The 27,506-nt window shown below is 39.9% G+C and overlaps 2 protein-coding genes across 9 annotated transcripts in view; one reads left to right on the top strand and one right to left on the bottom strand.

Annotated features, from left to right (window-relative positions):
• ABCA4 (ATP binding cassette subfamily A member 4) overlaps window positions 1–4,344 on the top strand; it is a 63,279-nt gene extending 58,935 nt beyond the window's left edge. For both annotated transcript variants that reach the window (XM_088169985.1, XM_088169986.1), the window contains 5 exons: window positions 122–256; window positions 1,318–1,421; window positions 1,505–1,597; window positions 1,927–2,176; window positions 3,017–4,344. In XM_088169985.1, coding sequence (XP_088026111.1) covers window positions 122–256; window positions 1,318–1,421; window positions 1,505–1,597; window positions 1,927–2,176; window positions 3,017–3,139 — 705 coding nt within the window. In that variant the 3' untranslated portion in view covers window positions 3,140–4,344. The remainder of the gene's footprint in view (window positions 1–121; window positions 257–1,317; window positions 1,422–1,504; window positions 1,598–1,926; window positions 2,177–3,016) is intronic.
• On the bottom strand, window positions 4,338–27,263 carry LOC106858024 (very-long-chain enoyl-CoA reductase-like). 7 transcript variants are annotated; one of them, XM_088169991.1, is made up of 14 exons: window positions 27,195–27,241; window positions 24,491–24,642; window positions 18,124–18,174; window positions 17,583–17,634; window positions 17,205–17,249; window positions 15,817–15,920; window positions 13,602–13,717; window positions 13,387–13,492; window positions 8,918–8,990; window positions 8,782–8,825; window positions 7,355–7,412; window positions 6,760–6,848; window positions 5,722–5,847; window positions 4,338–5,622 (listed from the first exon to the last, which is right to left on the bottom strand). In XM_088169991.1, the coding sequence occupies exons 2-13, from the start codon at window positions 24,491–24,493 to the stop codon at window positions 5,737–5,739; spliced, it is 852 nt and encodes a 283-aa protein (XP_088026117.1). In that variant the 5' UTR covers window positions 24,494–24,642; window positions 27,195–27,241; the 3' UTR covers window positions 4,338–5,622; window positions 5,722–5,736. The 7 variants fall into 7 exon arrangements, with proteins under 7 accessions (XP_088026117.1, XP_088026118.1, XP_088026115.1 ...); XM_088169992.1 differs by having other exon boundaries at window positions 15,817–15,917; XM_088169989.1 differs by lacking the exon at window positions 24,491–24,642 and having other exon boundaries at window positions 27,195–27,263.
• Window positions 27,264–27,506: the final 243 nt, after the last annotated feature.

The following is a 27,506-nucleotide window of genomic DNA, read 5'->3' as shown; positions in this document are numbered from 1 at the left end:
GTTCTTAAATTAATGTGCTAAAGCCCAGGGGACTGCCATGTTTCTACCAGAAGAGGGATGTATCAGCAATCCTGTCTGTCCTGCATTAGCTGCTGGGTGAAACAGATGGTTTTTCTCATAGGTTGCTGAATGGGGCATCCAGAAGCTGGGACTTCCTATGTATGCAGACCACCTGGCAGGGACCTACAGTGGTGGCAACAAGCGCAAGCTCTCCACTGCCATTGCCCTGATAGGCTGCCCACCACTTGTCTTGCTAGTAAGTGTCATGGAAAGTGTCATGGGTAGTTCAGTATAACATAACACTACATGCTAAAGAGCTACAAGGACCTTGCAAACTCCTTTCTGCCCTCAACTTACAGTTATTTCAGTGTCGTTTTGAGTTAATTTCAGGCATCGTCTGGGATGTGTAACCATGCTTCCAATGGACCCCAAGGGATTACGAAAGAAAGATCTTCAAAAAAGGAGGTGTTGAGATAAAATCTATAATCCAGAAAAATCTGAATTTAAACTGTTGTTTAGTTTCAGTCTGTCTTTTCTTATCAGAGTGCAGCCACTGATGTAAAAGATGATCTTCCAACATATACACCTGACTGCTTTATCCAGCAGGACAGAGGAAGATACCTACCCTTTTCCAGCCTTCAATATTTTTGGTATAAATTGTACAAATTTTTACTAAACTATACAGATGCTGAAAGGCAGTTCTTGTCAAATAAAATAAGTGATCAGATAATTGCACATTTAAAGGGAAATTTTATATGAAATTACTACAGAAATTCTTTTTTAGACTATATTCTACCAACTTAATTTTTATGTCTATGACTTTGTAAAATCTAGGAAGAAGTGTTTTGATACATTTTAATAGCCTGGTTCCTTTTAATATGCATTTACATGTATTCTGCCTGTAGTAAACAGTCAAAATGTTTTCTCATGATTTCTTTGAAAAATATGTTTAATGAAAATCTTTCTATCCTAATTTTGTTTACATTTTTGTTACTTACTGGGTTAGCTGATTTATGTAGGGTCAAATCCTTAGGTGGTGTAAATTAGAGTGAGAGCTCATTGTTGCCCAGAAAAGGCAGTCCCTTTCCTGTAGCTATGCCCTACACAGGCAGCACTGTGTTCTTACCTGCAGTCCCTGTACTTGTTCCCTTACTGCTTTGTGCCAAGAAGTCCACTGGTACCTGCTCACTCCTATGCTTCTCAACGTCTGTGTGCTTTGTCAAGGCACGTGTTACTATAGAGAAACAATTATATGCTGTGGTCCAAACATTTTCTGTGCTTTATCTGACTCTGATTGCCGTAACATTTGCATTACAGGATGAACCGACGACTGGGATGGACCCTCAGTCCCGGCGCCTCCTGTGGGACTCCATTGTTGGCGTGCTCAGGGAGGGACGAGCGGTGGTTCTAACCTCACACAGGTGAAAACAGAATTCAGAATCCAAAAGCAGCTGAAGTACATATGTTGGCTTTTATCTCAAATATCTGTTCTCTGTTTTGAAAGTATGGAAGAATGTGAAGCCCTCTGTACTCGTTTAGCCATCATGGTACAAGGCACCTTCAAATGCCTAGGCACAATTCAGGAGCTAAAATACAAGTAAGTAGAATATTTTATGGTGGACTTTAATGGGAAAATTTAGTGTATGTGACATGTACTATTCTTAATACAAGCAATTCAGTGTTTAACCAGACCTATTTCTGGGTGCAGCTGTGTTGTATATTAGACAATCTAACCAGATCTCATTTCAACTCTATTATGTTACATACCACTTCTGCAGGGCATATACAGGGCTTCCTAAAAAGCTGGATCTTATGCAATATCTTTCAGATACTGTTATTGTTTTCATAGCTACAGAAAAGTAATTTCTTTCCTGAATGATGGAACAAACTCTTCACCCAATTCCTAAATCCACATATCCTTCCCAGGTTTGGAGATGGCTACATTGTCACCCTGAAAATCAAAGCTCCAAAGTCTGGGCTGCCTCCAGATCCTGCTCCTGCTGAGAAATTCATACACATCAACTTCCCAGGGAGTTTACAGAGAGAGAAACACTACAACATGCTGCAGTATCAGATTTGCTCTTCCTCTCTGGCTAAGATTTTTCGATTAATAATCTCCAATAAGGAAAATTTGCATATTGAAGAATATTCTGTGTCTCAAACAACATTAGATCAGGTGAGTAAAAAGTAAAACATCCCATGAGAAAGCGTGTCTGGTGAGAATTAGGCAACATAATGGGGATGTATCCAAACTGAAGGAGCAAATTGTTTAGAGAATTATCTCACACCTCTTTCTCAGGCAAGATTCCCCTCACCAAGGAGGGTGTATCATCAGTAACTTACTCCCTGTGTAAATAGGTGCTATGTGAAAGCTGGTAATACAGTGTTTCTGAGATGACAGAATTCACACAAACCATTCCTTCAGGAGCAGCAGTCTGGGCAAGGTCAGCAATTTGGAATGAGACTGAGCTGAGAATAGCATTTTATTTTAAATAAGAGGTTTGGACTATGTTGTATCAAAGATATCGTGAGAAGCAATTAGACACACAAAACCTGGGAAGTCCACTGGGAGTTTTGCTGGAGAGTATTGGCCCCATCTGTCTGCTTTCCTTAGTAACAAAGGGTCCACATATGCAAAGCTGTTTTCAGTGGGATTGCTAGAGGCATTCCTGGCTGCCTTTCAGCTTCCTACTGAAATATTCCATCTCCTCTTTCCTGTCACAACCAAACTCATGCTGTGCAAACCATGCAAACCTGTCTGAAGCCATCTCCTCCTAAAGAAAAAGTAGGATTTTACTTGCAAGCAAGTACATCCAAAGGAAGGAAGTTGCAAGGAAGGAAGTTGCAAGGAAGTTTATCCAAATAAAGGAGGAACTCATGATCTCAGCTGATAACACAGTGTCTCACTTAGTTGATGTCTGTAGATTCCCCTTTCTGTCTGTTTCCTGCAGAGCAGTCATTCCACTAACTCATCTCAGTTGAAGACATGGTGACATTTTCTGCTTTCCTCACACAGGTTTTTGTGAACTTTGCTAAAGAGCAGATGGAGGATGAGGAAATTGCTTTGCATCCGCGTGCAGCTGGAGCCAGCCGAGAAGCCAAGGTGTCCCCAGCTCTGCATCAGCAGGCAGTTGCATAAACTGCTCCTGCAGCCTCCAGGCTTAGTGTGTGTGCACAGTGCAAACATGTGCCAGAGCAGAGCAGAGCAAGGGGAAAACAAAGGTTTGCACGCTCAGTATTACACTGATTTTTTTGCACCTTTCTGAGCACTGTGCTCTCAACAGCAACAGCCCTAGCAACAGCCAGCTTCTACTGCTCTACCAGCAACACTCCATGCTGACAGTGTCAAAGGCAGGTCCTTGTTATAGAATAAAATCTTCCTCTAACAGAAAGTCCATTATAAGATACAATAAGAGAAATCTCATTCCTCCTTGTTAACATGAATAACATCAAAGATGGATTCTTTATCTGGTATTTTCAGGCCAGCAGGTTTTTCTTGTTTAACCCTTATGGCAACTGCTGCAAGTCAGCAGACAGGTCCCAAGGCTGAGAGCATTGCCCAGCTTAGAAGCAGATTCCTGCCATGCACGAGACTATCAAGGTCAGAACAGTGCTGGCTGATGGGGCTAGTCCTGGGAGATTGCTTCACTGTCTCACCAGGCTGCCAGTGAAAACAGACGGTTGTCTCAGCAAGAATGAAAAAATTAATTCAGAGCTCGGACCCAGACAAGAAACTTGCTTTTAAAAAAAAATTAATGAAAATGATCTCATACTCATCTTCAAGTTGCCTCAAATAGAGGACAAATGTCAAAATGGAGATTAAAAAGAAAGAGAGTATGTCCATATCTGCCAAAAGTTTTGTTTTCTTGCAGAGACGTGGAAAGATCTCTTTGTTACTAAACAAGACCAAATTTTTCTTCTTTCCTATGACTGGACATTAAGTGGGTGTAAAGTGTGAATAGGGTATGTGCTTTCTACCTCCTCAGAAGGAAAATTTCAACCTGTTTGTACTCCACACTGCACTCAGTGGGAAATCGTTTGACATTTAGCTCTTTTTTCTGATTCACAGTTTAACTAGTGGAAAACAAATACTGAAAACAAATTCATAGTGATGTATTGCTTCGGTTATCTATCAGATCTAAGAATTTCTAAAAAGTCTTCTCTAAGATATGTTATACAGAATTAAAATCTGGGTCATGTATTTTTGCTTTGAAAGATATTTTTCTTCAGTTGATGTAGATTTTTTTATAAGGACACTCTTGCTTTGTACTGTACAAAATATTATGAAACTTCAGCAACCAGCTGTAGCCTTCTCTTTTTGCCATAATTATTTCAACTGGTTTTAAAATAGAATTTATTGCATATTTCACCCTTACAAATAGTTGCAAAAATCTTTCTATACATCTATTATAGATAAATAAATTAATTATGAAACAAAACAGTATCTATGCAGTATCTTCATATTCTAAAATAGCTTCTTTAAAATGTCATTCAGATAGATTTCAATAGCCTTTTTTTACCAGATATACAAAACCCAACTAAGTCACACAGAACATCCTGTGACAAAGAAAACACAGGAAGTCCAAAATGAAGCTGATTTTTCTCCCTGGCTCCAGAAATAGGAAGAGCATTCTGAGGCCTAGCAGTTACTTCATGTATTTACAAAGCATATTAAAAACTACTTAGAGAAGCCTGATGTAAAATGCTGAGTAAAACGTCGATTAGTATCATAAGGAGATATTATATCAAAATAGACCAGGTATCAAAGATATGACATAAGTTAGATTGCTTCTGAATCTTACATACTACTATGCAACTTACTAATGAAGAAGACCAAAAACAAACAAAAAACCCCAGCACAGGACATTACATTCACAAATACGACAAATACTTCTTACTTCAGATTCTTTTGGCAAATTAGAGGTTAGACCCAAATCAGGTTTTTGAGATATTGCCTATTTCTTTATTCCAGGAACCATTCATATTCTTTGGTAATGTTATCTGTTACAAAGCACCTGCCTCCAGGCAGCACACTCTGTTCAAGTCAGAGAAGGCAGATCATGCAACTGTCCTGAGGCCAGCTGCCCGTGCTGGCTGAACTGAGCTCTGTAGTTAGCTGGTGTGTCCTCCTTCAGTGTACTTCTGTCTTGCAGAATGCCACTGCTAAATTTGGAGCTGCTTTTCAGCACAGACTTCTCAGGATCTCTGATCCATCAATCTAAACAGATTAGTACAGAAAAATCTAAGTCAGGTTACAGTGAGCTGCAGGGACTTTTTTTTGCAGCTGTGCAACAAAGCCTTATTTTTTAAGGTGCTTCTGAGTTGAGAATTCTTGAATGTAAGGAAGTGTAGCTTTCAAGTGCATACAATTTTCCTTAGCAGTGGAGATTCAACATGCACCAAAATCCTTTTCATTAATTCATTTATTTGGCAGGACATTTATGAGGTTTTCTTCTTGAAGTTCTGTGCAATATTCAATTTGAGCCTTCTGTTTTTACAACAAAAAGGGAATAATTGGCATTCTGTGACTTGGATAATCCTTGAATTCTCGTAAGTAGGTGCAGTGTTTATCCTTTGCCCAGACTGTCATCTGAATGAAGCAAAGCAAGGTGAAGAGTCCCACTGGAAGGAAGGGGAAAAAGGATACATTTCATTATCAGATTAAAAACATACTCTTGCTGCTGACATCACTTCAGATTGAAGTACCAAAGCATTACTCACCTGGAACACACTGAGTCATGATAGTGAAACTGATCCAGGTCCCCACCTGTTTTGGCCAAGGAAATTTAAAATATTTCTGGTGACAGCATTTGCATTTATCTCTCTATTGATCAAAATAACCTTGTCCTAGTATAGGTAAATAAAAAAATCAAGGTCAGCCAGATCAATTTCTGCTGTGAATAACCTTTAGCCAAAAAGGTGAACAGTGCCTTATTATCACAAACAAAACCTTCATATTTGTTTCGACAGCTATTACAGTGACTAAATTTTAAGCATTAGAACAGTGTCCTTCCTGTTTCTCTGCCCAATTTGTATAGCTCAGACTCCATCACTGTTAGGAATGTTAACTTTCTATACTTCAAGGCCCAATGCTGTTCTCATTAACATCTGTTGATGAATTTCAAACTGACATTGTCCTTCTGTGCAAGAATGAATGTTACACTGAGTTGCACTGACTTGACCTGCTTTTGAACTCAGTCAGGACTTTAGCTACTGATTAAGGAATATGTAATGATAAACTGATTAAAGTTTCTAAAGCAGTCACCACCAACACAAGTGATTGTATAACTTAAGAAAATGGGGAAGAAGACTTCAGCTTATTTTCTCTATCACAATATCTTTTATTTGTCTGACCACTATCTTCCTGCCTGGAGTGATATTTCTAGGCTCTTACGTTATAAATCCACCAGACACCTCCATCCCCTCATTGCAACACATGTTCAGTGGCAATCTCCCTGTTGCTGGCTGCAGAATTTGCCCTGCTTTACAGTGTATGTCTTGTCCAGCAGCCACACGGAAGCACTGGCCCAGGGTCAGGGCTGTCTGTGTAAGGTTAGTCACATCAGTACTGACCCAAGGGAGGGGAGGAAGACCAGACAAATTCTTGTCCACAACATGATTTCATGGGGTTTAGGAGAAGAGGGGGTATGTATTGAGCTGAACAGTTTCAGAGGTTCCTTCCATGTAAAAACATTCTAAAAGAAACAAAAATATATTCAGCAAAACTAAAATCTGAACATCTTGTTTGAAAATACATACCTCATATGTATAGTTAGGGCAAGATACAAAGAAAAACAGCCATGTGAAAGGATTCTTTGTTGGATATGGGATCTTACAGGTTTTGGATCCTATAGATTAGAAAACAAATCACAAAATATTCACACTCCTCAATATATGGCTTCCTGTAAAGACAACCCAGCTCTGCCTACTTCTGTGTGTCATGTCTGTCAGAAGGACAAACAGGATGTGGGAAGACAGGATGTCCTCTGGACTCACAAGAGGAATAGGATACCTGTGAGGGAACTTCCCTTGCTCACCGAAACATAGCCTGTAGCAGCACAGTTTCCCTTTGCACTAGCAGTATAACCAATGTAAGTGCTCCCCCAACACAACCCAGCCCAAAACAGTAACAGTGACAGTTAGAGAAGTGCTGTCCAACAGTCTGATGTCAGAGTCCTTGCACTGTCTGATTTCCCTTAGAATCCAGTCTTTACAGTGCTGAGCATCCTGTGCTCCCACAGCAGCCAGCTGACAGGTATCAACACCCCCCAGGATCAGGTCTTTCCTGAAGCAGAGTAACTGAAGGAGTATTGAATGGCTGCACAAAACTGAAATATGATGATGCAGTTTTTACCATTTCTCCGGAGGTCACTGAGTGCAACATGAATGGAAAAATTTCCAGCTTCACACAGCTGCAAGAAAAAGTATGACAGAGTTAAAAATGTTCTTCCCTTCTTTGTTTTTCTTCCTTTTGTTGTTTCCTGGGGCTCTTTAAATATTTAAGAAAAGGAAAATAATCTATTATAAACATAATAAATATCCTTAACTAAGACTGCTGACAGAAGGATGAAACGTCTCCAGTCAAATGTAAGTCCATACTATATTCTGTTCTATATTCATGATATTTTTCAGAAAATGTGGACTCCATGTCCAAAAGATCAGATTTATTACTTACATAATCCCCTTGAAATCTAAATAAAGCACAGGGGATACAAGTGAACTTGGGAGATACTTGCTTTATCTTTTGATCATTCTTATGCCTTTAAAAACATCCACAAAATTATTTGCATAGTCTTGGTTTCTCAAAAGATATTAAAATCCCAAGGAGGATACAGTTTGGTCTCTAAGTAAGTTTTCTTCTCTAGAGTATAATTGATATGAATCATGAAATATAATTGACCCAGCTTCCTTCATTGGATTTAAAGAATGCTTCCCCAATCAATTATGAAGAGAGTGTATTGAAATGACCCATTTATATGATTATGGACAGTCTCCAGTGTCTGCAATGCATAACTATTACAGCAAATGACTACTGGTCAGAGCTCCTGAGTTTTATTCCCAGCTCTGTGCTCTCAGCTTTGGAGTTTCTCTGTAAAATGTGAATAGATTATGACCTCACAGAATCTTTATCCTGGGAAGCTGCTTTGGGATCCTGCAGTCACTGATGATTAGTTTGTCAAAGCAAGTGAACAGCTGATGTTCTAAACAAGTTACACAAACATAGGAAGAGTCTTTGTACGGAGGTACATCTTTATTGCCTACACTGACCTTCCTTCTGCATGTATGAAATGTTCCTAGGAATTGTGAGAATGAACAGTTACTGAAGAATTTTGAATCATAAAGAAAGCTGTAAATAGGAATTGAAGCTCAGCAAAATGAAACTTTATCTTTGGGAATTATCAGTAACATACTCTCTTAGTTGGCCAATTATCCGAGATTTATGATCTGCTGTGATTCTTAACACTCAATGAACAGTTCACAAAAAAACTCACTGGATTTTACACACAGGGTCACAAACATATAAAGATTATGAGAGATCATCCCAGAAGATAAATATCCTAGTCTTGGAATGGACACTGAATCAAAATATTCCTTTGGGTACAAAATCACATTAAAAACTGATGGATTTTTCTGTTTTGTATGCAAGTGGTCAGCTTTAGCAGTACATCCCAAATGTCCAAGTTCTAATTATCTGCTTATCCTACTCACTCCTCCACTTATATGACAGAAGAAATAAAGCAAGATACTTTAGCATTTTATAACAAAAAGCAAGAAACTTACCAGAAACATGATCACAGCAAAATTTATCTGTTTTTTCCCATAAGCTATTAAAAAAAAAAGTTTACATGTCATTAGTACTAGTACACGAAATACATACATAAATACTTAAATCACTGAGGGTTGTTTTGCTACTTACAAGGAGGAGTGTAAAGAGGATGATTGATGTAATATGCAAGCCAAGCTGCAAATCCCCAGTAATATAAGCAGTTCTGAAAAATAAGCAATTTTAATTTGTTTTAGTACAGTCTTTTAGGCCAATATTCACCACAAGGACAATGAATCTGGACAATCCTTCTACTTACTGATAATACAACAAAAAATGGCAGTACTAAGGGAGCAGGTAACAGGAAATAAGAAAGGAAGTAGTGCTATTAGAGTTAAGATTTCCTCTAAAATATCTTGGAGCTGTTAAGTTTATAAACAGAAAGTATGATCATGTGACTGAAAATAAAATTATCTTGTCTGGCAAGCCATTGGGCAAAGTTGAAGTGCATACAGACTGTATGTTAAAGAGAAACTTGTTTTGTTGACCCCTGAGACTGTAAGACCAGATCTGGGCACTGTCCTCTCTTCTCTGATTATTATTTTGCACTGCCCAATCTCCTGTCCTCTTCTCCTTCATCCCATCAGTTTCTTTCTTTCCCATGTTTTAACTTTTCCTGCCTGATGCTTTCCTCTGCACTTTCACTGCAATTTCTCTAGTTTGTCCCTTTTGCTGCTATCCTTGTGTTTCTGTGATGCAGTTTCCACTCTCTAAACTCTGATAACACAGCTGTCACTAATGGCTGTACTGACTCATTCCTGACCAATCTCAGTGCTTGTTCATAGGCTTCATCCATGAAAAAACTACTTACAATGACAATCTTTACCTCTTATTTGGCCTCCTTGACACTCATTGCTGCTTTAATGTGTCTCGGTGACACATTATTGTCTCCCTCCTTATATTTATGTAGGTGAGAGGGAGGCCCTTTCTTGGCCTCTTCCTCTTCTTGCCCTGTGCTCCAATCTCTAGGTGCCATTCTCTTGCAGACAGACTTTAACCCTCATCAACAATTCATACATTTGCCTCTCATCAGTTGAGTCTTCTTTTACCCAACCTAGTGCCCAGTTTTTGATGTATTAGGGTATGTTTGTTTATCACCTGAGCTTCAGCAAGAAAACAACTGAACTCTTTATCTTCCTTTCACCATTTCTTCTGTTCTTTTCTTTGCATTTCCTTGCATCCTATTTGAAATTCTGAGTAAAACTCTGACCCTCTTACTCTTTCTGGTAAAGGTCCCCTTACTCTTTCTAGTCCTCTTTCTTTTTCTTGGCTTTCCAAATAGGTTCCTATACCTTAGACATTTCTAGGTGTTTCTGCTTTCTCCTTTACCAATTCCTTTCCTGCTCATGCAGGCAAAAATCCCATCCAAGGCTGCATTTTTTACTGTCCTGACTGATTTACCTTTTTTTCTTGTTTTGAATTTTGCAGTATTTTCCCCCTGTATATACTAGAACTGCATTTCTAGCAATAATACCCTGGAAAAGTGATTACCTCAGCATCTCCAACCTGCACTAGCTGACTGCAGTGTCTGATGGTGCATTTTTCTGAAAGTGCTGGTGCCCCCTCATCTGCAGCAAACAGTTGTATCAAACGTTCAGTTGTATTTCCACTTTCTTCTCAGGGTTAACTGAACCACTGCAGTGCCAAGAGACCTCACACACAATGGACACCCTTTTGGGTATGCTGTAATACAAGCACTGACTATGTCCTTGCTCTGAGATTGTATAAGAGATAACTGATGAGAAAGAGCAAATTATTAACCAGTAATTACAAATCAGGTGGGATGAATGAGCAGAAAAAAATTGAAAATAATAATAATAATAATTTTAAAAAATATTACTTCATTTTCCTCTAGGAAATGCAGCAGAACCAAAAGAATTATTCCAATGAGGGACAATATAGGTAGTGTCCTATCCATAAACTACTGCTTCCTCCCTAACACTAGCTTCTTCAACAGGAACTTACAATTTACTGACTCCTGTACAAATTTAGGTGGAAACAGTTTCTTGTAATCTTGGAATGGCATAGTCAGAAAACCCTTCTTCTAGCTTCAAGGCTTGGCACAAGATGGAACTTATGGCAATGGATTTCAGTGAAGTAAAATTAAATAAACTAATTATCATGGCTCAGTCCACAACAATACATGTTGTAAATATACTGAACAAGTGCTATTCAGCCAAAGAACATGATTTAGTGCAAGAGTATTCCTCAGTTATAAGAAAAGAAGCTTTAAGATGAGTGGGGTCTACCACTGCTAAGGACCTTAACAGTAACACTTATAAATGTCCAGCTGCCACTTGAATCCTTATTGCTCATACAAATGCCTCCAGTGAGGTTCAGATAGGAGCATACAGACTTCATAAACTCACTTGGAAAGAAGGAAGAGTTTCTGTGAATATTGAATAATAAAGCTTTACAACAATCTCATATAATGCTGTAGGTCAAGTTCAGATATTACAGGGATCCCATAAATAAATTATTCCTAAGTTTCCAAACTTATGGTTAGGACTTTCATCTTCTCTTGTGCAACTGACAATCCACAGTTCCTCAAATCCTGCCTGTGTTTATTCATGACCAGTATGTACCCTTCTGTTTGTCTTCTTATTATCTTCTGGTGTAATAGTATTTATTTAGATCTAATGTCCTCTTTCCTCCAGATGTTTTTCTACAAAGTGATGATATCCCTTCTTTTTACTCACAAAAATGTTCATGGGTAAAGAAAGACTATGTAAGACCAATCGTGAGAATAATCTTTGAGGAATTCTACTGGTACTTCCCTATTATTAAAGGTCTGATTGATCTTTTTTTGGCACAACCATAATTCACTTTCTTTCAATGAGTTCCTTTATCACCACACAATTTTTGTATTAATCCCTACCTTATGCACCCTAAGGAGTTGTTTAATAGGTCCAGATAAATCAGGTATTCTACCTTTTCAATGCCTAGAAAAATCAAGTATCTTAGAAAAAAATTATGTCAGTACATTCTGCTTTTGGTGAAGCTGCTGCATTGTAGGGCATAATTTATTCCTAGTTCCATTTGGAAAAAAAGGATGAAAATCACACCTCTCATCAATTCCCATCTCAGATTTTTGCTTATTGAGACTGAAGTGTCTCCTGTACACATAGCATTCCACTGCACTTAGGAAATAAACTATCTATATCTGCTGTGTACATGATCAAACCCTGAAAGTAAGAAGCTTTGTCTACCACTTGGATGGGATGGAAAAACAGAAAAAAAGGATGTGATACTTTTTGAACTGGTACAATTTTGGAGTAACACCACCAAGGCCAATGAAATCATAAAAGCAAATCAAACCCAAGCATTGCTAAGCAGGTGGAATAAGAACTGGGAGCATCTTTACAGATGAAAACAAGTGCAACCAACATGAGAAGATGGAAAAGAGGCAGTGATCAGAATGACTGCTACAAATGTCAGTTTTAGCAACAACAGTTTGTATGGTCTGAAAGGAACAAGTAGTTGTTAGAGATGGCAGTGGGAAAAATAATTATCACACTGATTGTTTTTTCAAGGTAAAGTTGCTCATTTATCTGCTATTTAGCATGCATTAGCTACTGTTGTGTCCAGAACAAGAGATCTGCAAGACCTGTTGTGTCAAGAATGAGGTCTGTGAACCTTTTGACAACTCTTGCTGCAGGAAGCACAATAAATTTCTAGGGAGGATTCTTCTGGAGAGCCAGTGCTTCACTACAGACCCTCCTTTCCTGAAAGCAGGAAGCCATCACCTGAAGGACCAGAGCCCATGGACAGCTGTAAGGAGTTAGCCATAAGGTAGAGCTTCAGCTGCTACAGGTATCACTGCCATAGTGCAAATTACAAGGAACTGTCTAAATCCCAAATGTTAAAATTCTCCAATGCTTTTCTAGTTGATAATCTCTTGTCTTCCTTAGAATAAGGTGTACTTTTGACTACTAGTGTGTTCTCTGTTGCAAACATTAGTAAAATAACTGCAACTTATGCATAACCATGCAGTCACTGCACTACTTCTCAGATACCCAGGAAACAGAGTCTGCACCCCAAGAGCTGCCCTGTGCCACAGCAGCCCTGGTGACATTAGAGAATGCTCCTGTGGAGAAGAAAATGCAGAACAACTAAGCTGTTTTGCACTGGATCAAAGGTAAATTAACAGTTCCTTAATAACAAAGAGAATTTTAGGGGCAAAGCAGACATAAAATGACTGTTACAAAAATGTTTTTTTTTAAAAGCAGCTCTCCCATCATTTTACCTGCCTGTACTACTTTAAAGTTAACTTTATAACATTCACACCCAATGACCTTGCTGAGTGAAAAGGAAAGGTATGCTGAAGGTTTAAAATACTAAAAAGTAATGAGATTTCTGTAATATTAGTAACAGTATGACAGATGTGGATTATACAATAGTGACATTAAGAAATCTTCTGAAAAAACTGCAGCTTTATGGGTGAGATTTGCTGTGCATTGCTACAAAAACCACACAAAAAAGTTTGTAGTGCAGAGGCAGAGCATAGGCTGGCTAGGCTGGATTTGTAAGGGCAGCTATGGCTAGATTCTCACACAATTTACCTTCACAATATTCCTCAATGGCATAGTCCCACGGGAGAACCGATGAACAAATACTGTTTCAATCAACCTTTTGATGTAGTGGAAAGAATGGCAGATACATGCCAAGCTAGAAACAGCAAGACAAAAGAATTTAAGAGTGCTTAAAAAACCAAGTGTGGCAAGACATTTGGAATAAAACGATAAGAAATACTGCTCAAGCCTGCAAATGGACTTACTTAACTACTGGGTGTGGGCTTGATGTAAACCTCTCATCCCGTCCATAGACAAAAGTCATGCGGAAATAAAACAGAAAATAGATGAACAATGGACCTGTGTATTCTATCAAAAATACCTGCAAAAAGAGAGAGAATAATTAGACAACTGAATTAGATGATGGTTTTGCTTTGGTTTGTTTGTGATAACTAATACCTCCATACATCCAGGATGGCATTGAGAGGCAGGGAGGGAGCAGAAGGTTTGGGCTCAGGCTATGAAACTGGTAGCCATGCACATAAATATTTTGCAAAGATTTGCCTCAGTTGCATTCAAACAGCCATTGCCAGTGCAGCAGACACAGTATGGGTATGAAAAGATAATAATGGCAGCCCAGAGATCATGACAAATATGCATGCATGTTACATTTATGCAGCTCTCACTCTTCTCTTGCACTCAAAAGCTGTTGCTTTATTTTGGTTTTAAATGAAATTTGGTGAAGAATTTGTCTTGAGAAATAGGAGTTCTGCTTCTACTGAATGAATTTTGTTTAAAGTAGAAACACAGCTCGTATTCAGAGTGATCCTATCTGTGTGAGCAGTTGTCCTGGGAAACAATAATTTCATTCTATGTTCGAACAAGTTTTAATTGAAATACTAGAAGGAAAACGAAAAGAAAGAAAAAAAAAAAAAGAGAGGAAACCAGAGAAGCTATTCTCTAACTTGATTTCATTTCAGATAGGTGTGCATTTCTTAGGAATATAATTTTCAATTGAAGTTAACTTTGGACCAAATATTAACAGCTGAATTTTCTACCCATCTATAAGGGAGGAAGATTGGCCCTTACCTCACTTAGAGAGAAAGAAGGGAAATTGATTGTACTTCTGTCACAAAAAACAAACAAAAATCCAACAAGAAAAGAAAGCAAACAAACAAAAAAACCCCAAACAAAACAAAACAAAACAAACCCCAAAAACCAAAAAAACAAGCAATCTCAGTTCTCTAATGTGTTTGGAGTTTTTTGATACTCAGAAAAGTTGGGTTATTGACTTCTGATATGATGAGTATTTTCTCTGGCAAAGATCAGGTTGGCTTGTAGATGAAAAACTTATCTTTTTGATTTGATAATACAGAAGTATTTGTTTGCTTACATTTGAATGAAGTAGCTTGAAGGGCAGGAAGAGCAGAATGCAAAAGATTATCAAATGGTAGAAGCCTGGTGATACTCTGCACTGTCATATTTTAGTGTATATTAATGCACATGTATCTTGAAGTCTACACTGCCATTAGAAGTTTTTGTCTGTCTTCCTGGTTTTTTGGATTGAGTAATAGCTGCTTGATTTATCAGCATTGCATCCAAAGTAAAGATGTGAAGACTCAGTCTTGAAGAACATATTTGACATTTTTTATTTTACCTTCTATTGACCTTGTCTTTGCTATTTGTAATCAACACAAGGTTTTATTAATGTTCTCATAGCTAATAAATGATAAATATGCCTTTAAATTACGAGGTACTTTTCCCTTGACATCGTGCTGTTTATTGGAACTAGTGTGATACTGTGCAGCAAGGACCTTCTAGAGAGCTAGAAGGGTCATTGGTCACCTCACTGCATAAACAGCAGTGCTGTGTTGCCTGCCAAGTGAGTTGTGATAAAATTTGCATTTGAGCTAAGACAGTAAATATGCAAGGTCTTTGTGGATGGCTGCTAATATTGCAGAAATTATCAGCTGTCATTAGCCTGTCACTGGCATCCTGGGACACAGTCACGTGCAGACAGCAACTAATCTTACTTTTATGCATTTTCTGGCTGAAGTCACTTCAAGTACTGACATATGAAGTCACTCCCATGCCTCTTTGCAGGACAAACTCATAGGAGTATAATCCTAATTTTGTCAGGAATAACACAGGTCCTGTGAAGCAGATTGTCAAAGGTATTTCCATACCTAGTTCCTAATGATTTTGCAGTAGACATCCATTTGACAACCTGCATTTTAGTTCTGTAGAGCCAACCTACCCTGCAGCAGGTTTTCCACTGCTGCTCTCCCAGGGAACTAAATAGGCATTTAATCTGTTACTGCTTTCCCTGATTAAATGAACTGAAGCAATGAGGATTCATTGCCTGCATCCACTATCAGAGCAGACATCATGCAGAAATACTGAAGAGAAACAAAAAGTAATGTAAGGATTAATTGTGGAAAACTAGCCATTAAAATGGCTCAGACTTGAAGCAGAGCTCACCGTAGTCCATCCTATCTGTGGCCCTAAATCTTTAAAGTATAAGGTAGCAGTTGTGCCAACAGGGAGGTGCTGCAGGATTTCTTCATCCCTCAGGGACTTTCCTTCTGAGAAGGAAAGAAGTAATTACATCTTAGTGACATTCAAGTCCATTTGGTAGCATACTAGCTTTATATGGTGCTTTATCTATGAGACTCCTTGATGTGATGTGGATTTATTGGAATCTCATTAAACAGACCAAGAATATTTACACTTAATTTTTATTTATCCCTGTAATCACATATAAGCCTGGATCCTCTATTCACACCAAAACAGTTAAAAGAATTCTCAATCCTATGTGCCTGCCTAGTCTAGTAGACTTACTCCATCACTGCTAACAGCAGAATTTGTTGATGGGGCAATGCCCTTTATCATAGTTCACTGACCTCCTAGTTATCTGCACATCTCTCTCTCTCCTCTCTTCTGCTCTTCTCATTGCTCGTCATCAAATAAACAGAAGATAGGATAAGCGGTATTTGGAAAAGTCTCCCATAGAAATTTTCATTGCCTTTCTTTTCCCAAACAACCAGCTAGGAGGTGATTCCACAGTACTTAAGTTTTTAATGCCTAGATTTGGAGGAATCTCCAGAAGGCCAGCATTTTCTCTTGGCAAGTCTCACTGTATAAATTCATAGAGGAATCTGACAAGGGGGACCTTCACAGAATCATTCATGTGTTTTCCATGGATAGATTTTACACAAATGAGCAAATCTTCACAGCATACTTTTAAGGGACTGTTTAAATAAAATTATCCATAATGAAAGCAAAGGAAGGAAGTGTTATATTTTAGCTAAGATGAATTAACACAGTTTGGCAATTAGACTTCCTTCTGTGGACTCAGGCCATGTAAGAGGCTTCTAGTAGCAATACCTACAAATGTATTCATGAAGTCAGCCAGCTGTCATCAGCTTTGTCAGCGGTTGCTACGTCCACAGCAGTGCTCTGCATTAGCTTCCCTCAAAAGAACTGTAATTCCTGCCTGAGAGCAGAGTATTATGTGAATTGATAGCTCAAACTCACAGCCCTTTTTGGTACTCGCAGCTGAGCATGATCACGGAGATCATTTCACTGCAGCTAAGGGCAGTGAATATCTAAATCCTGTTCTGCCTCTCTGGAAAGCAACAGTGCTCAGCAGTTAGAAAGTGCATTGGAACAATGGGCAAACTCCTGATTTAATTATCAAACATCAGGGTGGAACTGTGTTTCCTTCCAAAGATTTTTATTTGTTCTGGATTCTCTTCAGCCTTCACAGTGCTAATTAACATAGTTGGAAACAGATTTTTAAGTGCTAATACCCTTAAGTACACCTTTCATGCCAGGCCCCTGCTCAGAGGTTAGTTACAAGTACTTACTTGGATCAAGTTTTATTGACTGCCTTGCTGGGTACCACCGAGGATCTGTAAGACCATACAGAACTGTGTGATATACAATGTTCAGTTTAGGTCATCCACTACTATAAAGAACGCAATACAACAAGATGAGTTTCATTGAAACGTTTTTATAAATATTTATGCAACACTAATAAAGGTGATAATTTATGCAGCAGAAAAAGAAACAAAGCTGTATCAGGATAGGATAAAATAATTTTACTGAAATCTCACTGTGATCACATTCATGTGCAGGTTATCAGCATTATGTGTGTGTATATCACGTTTCAAATTATGTAATTTTTCCTATTTATGTACTGGATATTCTGATGTGATATGAGCTGCTGCAGAAGTTATACTCACATAATTTATGGAACATCAATCTGATCTCTCTAATTGTAGCATTTGGTTCCACCTAGGCAACAAAAATATTGTAAATATAAGGTGCATATTTTGAAAGACAACTACTAGGTGTAGGACTATTAAGCGAAATAGAAATGTGACTTAGATAACGTAACTATTTCTTACAGATGTCTAGCCTTGGCATGAAGGAGTCAAAGAACTGACAGGAAAAAAGCAGGACAATTTTTGACACCTGTTTCAGAGGCAGCTTCTCTAGCAGTGATCAAGAGTTACTACCACAGCAGTGGCAATTTGATGGCTTCTGAGTACCACACAACTGGCACCCTCTTAGTAAAGCAACTGAAGTTGTCCTTTTTGCCCAGAAGCTCCTTCTGGGAAAGGGTTGAAACACACTGTGGTCTGTATGAAGTTTGCATAATCATTGCAGGTGGCCTAGGAAAGGCTACCAGGAGATGAAATACCCCTCACAAGCACCAAATTTACTTAAGAAAAGTTAGTAATTTCTAAAAAGTCACCTAGCCTTTTAAGCAGACTGCTTTACCTTATCTAGGAAGCATAGCTGTTTCTTTGTCTCCCAATCAAGGATTTCCACCTGAGAGGACACAAAAATATAATTAATTATTATTAGCTAAATAATGAGTAAAATTAGTTGATTCCCAAATATATATATGCATATAAGCAAGTATTCTGAGTACATAAAGCTTGAAGATTCTTGTGTATTGTTCCCAGAATATTTTAATTGCAAGGAGAGTGGAAAATATTCATGGACACAATTAACTTAATGAACTGGGCTTCACAAACACTTAAGCATTTGTTATAGGAATAGTTAGTATTACTCTTGCCTCTTAGATCACCTGTTTTATTAACTACATATTAACATTTTATATTCCAAGCAGTGGTTTAGCTACAGCTCTGAAAAGGAAAGAGCAGTTTATTTCCGTGATCAAATGGCAGTTTGGCAAAATGTTATGATTTTGATCCACAGCCAAGCAGAGAAGTCTCCAGACATTTCAAAGCCCAGTTGCAGCAGCTCCCTAAACCTCATTGCAGTTGTTGGGGTTTTTATATAAGCATCTAGCATTAATTATGTTTGTTATTAACTGGCCAAGAGAATAGATTAACATTAGACTTTAAATATGACTCCTCAGTAAAAATAAGTGTCACAGGCCAGTATCTTTCTCAGAGGGTTGAAGAGATCACTTAGTTGGAGTATCTTGTTTCCTTGTTTCATTTGTCCCAAAGGGTTCTTTTTCTTTTGGCACAGCAATGGAGCACTTCAGCTCCAGTCACACCTATCAGTCTGATCTCCACAAAAAACACTAATGCCGTGGTATTTTCTGCCTGTGCATTGTAATCTCTACCTGGGATATTGAGGGAGATAAACGCTGTTCCTCCTTTGTGATATGTAACAAGTATGTGATGGATTGTTGGGATAAGTTTTCCCTTGATTATTTATATATGAAATAACACACATTTCCAGTTTTAATGTCTGTTAGTGCGAAATCTCCATGGGAAAGCAAATGAAGTGGATTCCTCTTCCAGAAGGCTATTCTTGAAATGCATCATTCTGACACTTGCAGTCCCCAGAACAAGTACAGGGCAGAGAGGGGGCTGTACACTGCTTTTTGTCCCTTCTGATGTCAAGTTGCTACAAGGACTATTGAAATCTTTAGTGTATCTCAAAGCTCTTTTGTCAATGAATACCATTGGGCTGCCCTGCAGACTGCAGCAGTGCCTATACTTTTAGTAGTGTCCTTCTCATTCCATACCCAACCCAAACATATATATATATATTATCAGAATCCCCCAGGGGCAGTTTTAATCTATGCCTTCAGTGTTTGTATTAGAGAGATATTCTCCAGGTCAATTACAGTGGTTTAAATATCTTTCTGTCACCTATGCTATTTCTGTTGGGTTATTCTTGTTATGCACAGGACCAGACTGAAAACTACAGAGTTTTTCTTCTGCTCTGTGGTTTTCATGGGAGTGGCTGCACAGAAATCTCTGTGAACCTTTAGAATCAGTGTGGAAAACAAACAAATCAATCATCCAAGATGTTATTTACTGTTATTTGGTTCTGTTCCAGCACAATTCTTTCAAATGCCGAACTGTCACACTTGCCTATACTGGTCCATGCAAATACCTAAAGGAGGCCTATAGAGATGATGGATCCAGACTCTTCTTGGGGGTGCACAGAGATAATGGTGAGAGGGACTGTGTCTGGATGCAGCAGGAGAAAATCCAGACACAAGGAACTTCTTTCACCATGAGCTAGGCCAAATATTAGAAGCTGTTGAGAGAGGATGTGGAATCTCCATTCTTGGAGACATTTAAAAATGGACTGGACAAGACCCATTGCCATTTGATCTGGCTCTATCTGCTTTGATCAGGAGTTGGACTGTGTGATTTCCACAAGTCTCCTGCAACCTAAATTGCAAAATGCTTCTTTTTTTTTCACTTCAAACATTTCATTTGCTTTCAATTACTTTCAAGATCTAAGTAAATATCAAACATTCTTTCCCTTTTCAGAAAAATGGATGCCAGAACAGAGCTTTAGATTCCACTCCAGTCCATAGCAAATTGTGCAACAAGAGTGAAAGCAAGGTGACTGTTTGCTCTATCACTCCTCTTAGATTTATCAGAGCATCCCCCAGTGTAGATGTTCCCTGCACAAGGAACAGAAAAGCCTGATCCAAAGCAAGAAATGGTCGTTCCTGAACATCCTGGCCAATCCCATGAAGCACTGAACACAGTGTTTCCAGCCTTGAGGCACAGCACCAAGGCAGTTAATGTATTGGTTGGCAACAGCTTTTAGATACCCGGCAATCTGTTCTTGGAACACTTTCTGATGGGTATCATCTCTTTTAAACATAAATTGTTTGGCTCGGAGAACTTTAATTTCATTGTGTTTTCAAAGCATTTAGCACAATAGGACACCAACTGTTGGCCTGCATTAGTACAGTAAGACAGTCCACTTATTTGGTGAATTTTTAAAGACATTTTAAACTACAGCTTCTCTGAGACTACTTAGAGTAGAACTTAATCAATAGGCAGATTTGTGCAAGACATTAAAAACTCTTTTATAAGTGACTACTAATATATATCTTTGATGCTTAGAAGACAGATTTGTTCTATTGCATAAGGATTAAAGATTGATAACATTATTAGTAAAAGAAAAATTCTTGATTATTAATGTTTAGAACACGAACAGGTTGAGGGCAAAGAATAATCAATATACAATATAAGCAGAGAAAAGTACATTCAGCTGTTAAATTTTTATTCAGAAAATAAAAAGATAAAATTAAAGAGAGGAAAGTATTCATAAGGGAAAAACAGCTGAGCAAAGTGTTTAAAAAGATTTTTTAACATACAGTGTCTCTGTAATAGGATTACAAAAATATAGTCACTTAAATTCCTGCAGTTTAAAGCCATAGCTAAAGTGCTAAAGGATCACCAGATTTTCAAAAATGATGTGATAACTATTATGGAAATACTGACACATTTATTATGTCTGTGCATCTTAGAAGTTTAATTTGAAACCACTTGTAATCAGCAGATTGAGTAAACTTGAGTGGGACTTTATAAGCACTGACATAAGCATATATTGTATTGATTTCTTTTTAAATGACTCAGTTAAAAAAAAAGTTTATTTCACAGTATAGGAAGCAACCAATCTGAGAAAAAGCCATACAGAATGAATTCTCCCTGAACTGTTAGAATGCTTACATAAATCGGTTTCTTTGAATTTAACTCTAAAAAACCCATCCAGTGGTTGCCACAGTCCTAAATGAATCTTTCTAAACATTTTTCCTACAGAATTACTCATTTTCTCTATCTCCTTTGACTTTTCTGGTAGACTGTGCTGTTCCTGAAGGGAGTAAGCATGCCTTAGTGTGATCTCACACTAGGGGCATATCAAGAATAGTTTCCTTCAAGTCAAAAGTTAAGCCACAGTGAGATTGCTTTAAGTGTGCTTACACTGAAAATTCTGTTTGTGCTGCTGCTTTACAATTAACTCTCAGTCTGAAACTTCTCTTGCACCAAAAGGTACAAACTGTTGCAGAGGATGAGTCTAAAGATCTATCTAGAATTGGCTCTTTCTGAAAGCGCCAGGAGCAGGTGACTCAGAAAAAGTAATAAAGCAGGGCAAGAATGTAGTGACTGAGGGCAAGGGAAGAGACAGACATGGTGATTTTCATTCTCCTGCACCAGAAGTGCTGCCTATGTGTTTAATAACTTTTCATGGATTTCTTTCCTCAACTAGTTTATCCATTTGCCTTTTAAACCTGTGCAAACAGTCCTGAGGCAGGGAGTCTCACAGCTTAGCCACATGCTATGGGAGAAATTCCCAAACCAGAACCAAGGCAAATATTCAACCACAAAGCAAAATTTTACCATTTTACCTGTGGAGTGCTGAACCTTGTTCTCTAAGTAGTCCAGCTAAACAAATCCTTACCTCTGAAGCAATGGCTCATATTCCATGAGACTAGAATTTTACTGAATTATTTCACTGTGTATAAAGTGATAGAGTGATGCCCATACTCAAAAGGTTTTCTAAAATGAATTTTCACTTTTGTAGAATTTAGATGTCTAACATTTACAGGTTCACAAGAGATACACCAGGTATTTACTCCTCAGCTTCCTAAGTTCTGCTCTTCTGCAAGCCAGTGAGCAGCAAATGTTCAACCTGTGCTGACACTCACACTGCATTTTTATTTCTTCCACCTGTTTCAGATTTGGTAGTTAGACACGCTTTCATCTAAATCCCCGAGGATATTGATCCAGTAAGCATCTTTATCCCAAGGTCAGCACAATGCACAACATTTAGAGTCCTTCTGAATGAAACTAAACTGTCAGCAAAGGAGATGATCTAGTTCTTCATGCTTTACATGTAATAGTTAGACACACTGCCAGGAAGTGGGAAAATTGCTTTGGAATATCTTATGCCATTCCCCATTTCTCCCACAGGCAGACCAAAAAGTACAGGCAGGAGAGGACTTCAGTGAAAAGGGCAGTCTCCTATCAAAGAGAAAGCCTGAATTTCTGTCTCTATGGGCTTCTTTTATCACTGCTCCCTTCCATTGTAATTCTGTTCAATATTTCTCTACAGCAGATGCCTTTTGGGATACCACACAGTAAAGAGATAAGAGTTGAAGTAAACTTGGATATCCTGACCAAATTGTCCTATCTGATCTTGGAGCTGGGTGCCTAACCCAAACACATTGCAAAACCCAAGTTGCTTTACAGACCTGGCCCTAAGGATGATAACAGGTAGAGCTACAAATGCTCATCCTTCAGAAAGAAAAATCCATTTATATAATTGACACAGATAAAATGAGTCAGCGTAAGAACAGTCAGGAAAGAAAATCAAGGTCTATTCACTTGGGGTGGGAAGATGATTTATTTTTCAAGAAGGGAAAAGTCATTAAGGCTTTCACAGTGAATTCTGGCTCTTGAAAATCTGTGAAAACTTTCCATCTCTTACTACTATGAGATGTTTCAGGAGGATACATAAGATGAAAAGGAACCTCCACCAGTTAATACTGACTCGGTGTGTATTTACTTACGCTGGCTAACACAGAGCTGCACGTTGCCAATTTCCCAGGCATACTGAAAAGTCACATCATTCACTGAGTATCACTGTCACTATGAAGCACATTGGAGTGCCTCCATCTGAGAACCTGAGCCAGCTTTGACTCAATGCTAAGTAGACATCCAGGTTTTTCAACACTACTGCATAGCCTTTTCCTTGTGCAAGAGAATATTCACTGCCTTGGGGCTTTAATTTATGCTGGTTATTTTCTACAATAGCAACATTCAGGTAGAAGAGTTACACAAATTCTTCGTGAAATCACAAGCATATCTTTGTATCTGCACTGTGATTTGCATTATCAAACTTCAGTATTTCTAGTTTCATTACTACTCGTGCATAATTTGGTGCAGGGAGTTCAAAATGTATATCTATATACATAGTATATGCTTTTGACATGGAATTGAAGAAACTGAAGAGGTTTTTTTTCTTTGGTTTTTACCTAGCAGCATCAAGGATGGGTCTGCTGTCTTTTATAAGGCAGGAAGACTGAAAAGCTTGGGAAGTTCAGAGACCTTATACAGACAGCTGAACTTACAAAACTGTTTTGGTTTTTTTTACATATACTTCAAAGAAGCCATTTTTTTCCTAATATATGACTTTCAATTTTAAATGTAGCCTTCAAATTCTGAGTAGCTCCAGGTACTTCCTGCCAATTAATGTTTTACTATCATCTTCTATACAAAATTAAGTCTCTCTCAAGCTTCACAGAGAAAAAAAGACAAACTGCTGTCTTCTTAGTAAAGCACTACAACTGAGTGTTAAAGTGCTGGTAAGCGTGGAGAAAAGTGGTGAGAGAAGAGTAAGAGATAATGTTTGCCCTGTCATCTCATCTCTTTCTGTGATCATAATCTTTAGTGTTACTTGTGAAAACAGAGCAGATGTCTTCAAACAGCAGGGCAATTTTCAATTTTCAATTTTGTCCCTTTAAATGACTATTCAAATATCTCCTATGTGGCCTTGTCTTTCAGGCAATTCTTGGAGGATAGAGCATCTTGAAATGTTTTGCAGTCCTGCTTTTAGCACTTGCTCTCAGTGCTCTTACTTGAGGCTTTAGACAGCATAGCTCTGAGAGGGAGAATCCTTTGTAACAGGAGCTGTGACATCTCAGCCATGCCAGCCAGACAGCAGTCACCACCCCCCTTACATTCAGAGGGCTTTCATCACAGACAGAAGAGGGAGGGAACTTTAAATGCCAACAAGGGGGGGCAGTACATTATTGCTTTTAGACTGTACTGCACATGGCAGTTCAATCTATCATCAGGGAGTGAAGATTCCAGAACTTTTTTGGGTATCACTGCTCACAAAAGGCACTCACCATCCAAACCAGTTAAGGAAGCAAAAGTACAACTGTGGCTCTTGTGACACTAATTTTCTACAGTATGAATATATTTTTTCCAGGATCTTTCCTCCAGGAAGTCAGAACACCATACTATTTTCTTTATATGAAATGCTTTTGAAGACCTAAACCTGTCAAGTAAAAAGAAATGGTACAATTCATTAGCCTAACTTCAGAGCTCTACTGGATTCATTTACATCTGAGCCTATGTCACATAGGCATCCCTCGTATGGAAAGGAGGAAAACAGGCACTGTTAGGATAAACAGTATCATAAGTTCTGAAACAAATTTCAGACAGTTCAGAAGAGTTGTTCTCTATGCAACTCAGAGAAATGAGGACTTCTAAAGAACATTAATCTAGAGATAAGTCTCTATCATACATCTCTCAGTCTTTGGAGTTGAATCTCCTCAAATTATCAGGCACGGTATTTTCAAGTATATGCATATTTATTTATAGTTGAAGCTTGAGAAGCTTCTGAACTGTTAGTGATAAAAAAATGAGGTGAAAGTAGAAACATACTGAAGTAAACATGACAGTTTGGTGATTGTGAAGTGATTTGTGATTCTTATCAGGCAGCACCACAGAAAAACAGTAAAGGGTAAATGGTTTATAAAGGTATAGGGGAAAGTACAAATTTATACAGTTCCTCAAAGAGGGAACACTAAACTTTATAACAACAGTAAAGATTCTGCCCATCCTCCCCAGGAACTACTGAGAAAAATGGGACACTCACCTTCTCTCTTTACATAGCTCAGCTTTGAATGGGTGGTGGGGAAACACAATTCAGGATTCAAGGTAACGAGTTTGTAACAGAAAGCAAATCAGGGAGAACAGTGCAGAAAGCAATAGGCAACTGCACTGCTAGTGCTACTTAGGCAGCCTTTGTCCACATCCTACCCCTGAGACAGCTCACACAGTGGATGAGCTGGACAAATCTGTTTTCACCCATTATCTGCTATAAAAAGAAAAGGACTAAGATATACAAGGCTGACATGTAAATTCATGAATCATGCTGAGTTTGCATTAGTGTTGCTTAAACACGAGATCTTGATTTAGGACTCAAACAGACCTGGAGCTCCTGCTATTGTCCAGCAGAGTGAGTCTTGTGTGCTTCTCGCTTTGAAAAATCAGGTAACAATGTTGATGTCCATGCTTTTGAGGTCTTCTAGTAACTAGTGCTGTTCAGGATAAGTCTGAGGCAGAAGAGCAAACCTGAAGTGACTGAAGGCAAGCAGGAGGGTATTACACATGTGCTTGCTCCTGCATTTGGATCTCACAACAGTTTGAGTTCTACCTCACTAGTAGAAAGCCATGAGGCAGTAAAAGTTTGGTTGTTTTTCCTAAAAAGGTCCTGGGAATTCAACACTGCTGAGGAAAAAGCACGGTGCCTACCTCATACCCAAAAGAGCTATAGGCAGTTTATTTTGCTGAATTGTAATGTCTGGATCATTTTTATAGCTTCAAAAAGGAAAATCTGAACTTTTAGCTCATGGTAAGTTACTAAAGGAGTAGACGATTTTCAGACGGCTTTGGATTCTATTTGTGTTCTAACAATAACTGCTTTGTAATTTGCACGGAGGAAGGAACTTTCTTCCCCCCGTGCATTTTCTTTAGGTAAATCGTGGTTGAGGAATCCAAGCATAAGCCTGCAGAAACACATTCAAGATTGCGGTCATTTAGCTTGTACAGACCTGGTTTTGTAATACAAGCCGCTCTTAAGATTTTTTGTATTAGCCGGCCTAACTAATTCCAGCAAAGAGTCGGTGTGGCTGTTTATGTAAGTGGATGAGAGGTTACCCTTGAAGCTCCCCAAGTGCACGTTGCTCTGCGCTTTCTGTAAGCACAAGGAGCTGTCTGTACTAAACTCCGGCCGCCTGTTTTTCGTTCCCACTCAAGATCGAGCGCTCCGTGCTAGCAGAGGCCCCTCGCCCGTGCAGTGGGCACCGCGCCGGGAGCCGTCCTCTCGGCCAGGGCACCAACACTCCCGCCGGTTCCGTGCACCCGGCCGAGCCGGACCAGGGGCGCTGCCGCCCGCAGCCACGCCTGCAGCGGGCCAGAAAGCTGCGCGGGACGGCTGCCGGCGAGATGCACCGCGGCTGGAGACGGGGTTTTCCGAGAAGTTGGGGACAGAAAGTGCCGAGAACATTCCTCGCTCTCGCTCTCTCCCGTAGGGCTGGGACGCTCTGCCAGAGCCAGCGCAGGCTGCCCGCGGTGCTGCCCTAGGCAGGACCCGCGAGAAGCCCAGAGCCATCGATCCGGAGCCTCCGCGGAGCGCCGAGAGCGCGCCGGGAAGCCCGGGGATTCCCCCGCCCCGCTCTCCGGGAACACGCCCGAGGAACACCGGGGACGCGGGGATCAGCAACGGCGAGGGGAACGTGCTCGGGGAAGGAGAGGACGGGGAGGGCGGCAGCTTCTTTTGCCCCCTCGCTCCAGGGAAACCCCCGGGGAACAGCGTGTTTCCCCCGACCTCTCTGCCCGGCTCTATCGGCGGTCCCTTCCCTCGGCACACTCGGGAGCGGATGGCTCCGGCTTCCCGGTGCTTCAATGCAGATGGAAGGGGAAGAGAGAGGAGCCCGCCGGGATCCCGGGCAGCCCCGTCCATCGGCGGCAGGATGCGGCGGGACCTGGCCCGGGCTCGCCTCGCCTTGGCCGCCCCCCGCCCCCGGCGCCGCCCGCACCCACCTCGAAGAAGCCGGCTCTGCCGCCCATTCTGCGGGCACCGCCGCGCCGCCCCCGCCGCCGCCCGCGGCACCTTCCGCGGGGCCCCGCGCTGCGGCCAATCAGGCGGCGCCCGGACCCCCCGCCCCGCCCGGGCCGGGGCCGCTGCCCGGCCGTGCCGGTGGGCGGCTGCTGGCAGCAATGCCGGCAGAGCCGCCCGCGGGGCCCCGGGCAGCCGCAGCAGTGCGGGACCGCCGGCACCGCGCGCACGCCAAGTTCTGCAGCTCCCGGGCTTGAAAAACTGCGAGAGAAGAGCAATATGCACCGGCCGCCGGG

Source organism: Sturnus vulgaris, chromosome 9 (genome assembly GCF_052056855.1).
Source record: "Sturnus vulgaris isolate bStuVul1 chromosome 9, bStuVul1.hap1, whole genome shotgun sequence".
NCBI lineage: Eukaryota > Metazoa > Chordata > Aves > Passeriformes > Sturnidae > Sturnus > Sturnus vulgaris.
This window is presented reverse-complemented; position numbering and strand designations above follow the sequence as displayed.

Coding starts and splice junctions, on each gene's coding strand:
- LOC106858024 (XM_014884437.2), bottom strand. CDS start 27,221: ATGGGCGGCAGAGCCGGCTTCTTCGAG. Junction 13,718..15,816: donor CACAGATAGGATGGACTACG/GTGAGCTCTGCT, acceptor CTCTTTTTGCAG/GTATTTTTGATAGAATACAC. Junction 8,991..13,386: donor CATTGAGGAATATTGTGAAG/GTAAATTGTGTG, acceptor CTTATTTTTCAG/AACTGCTTATATTACTGGGG.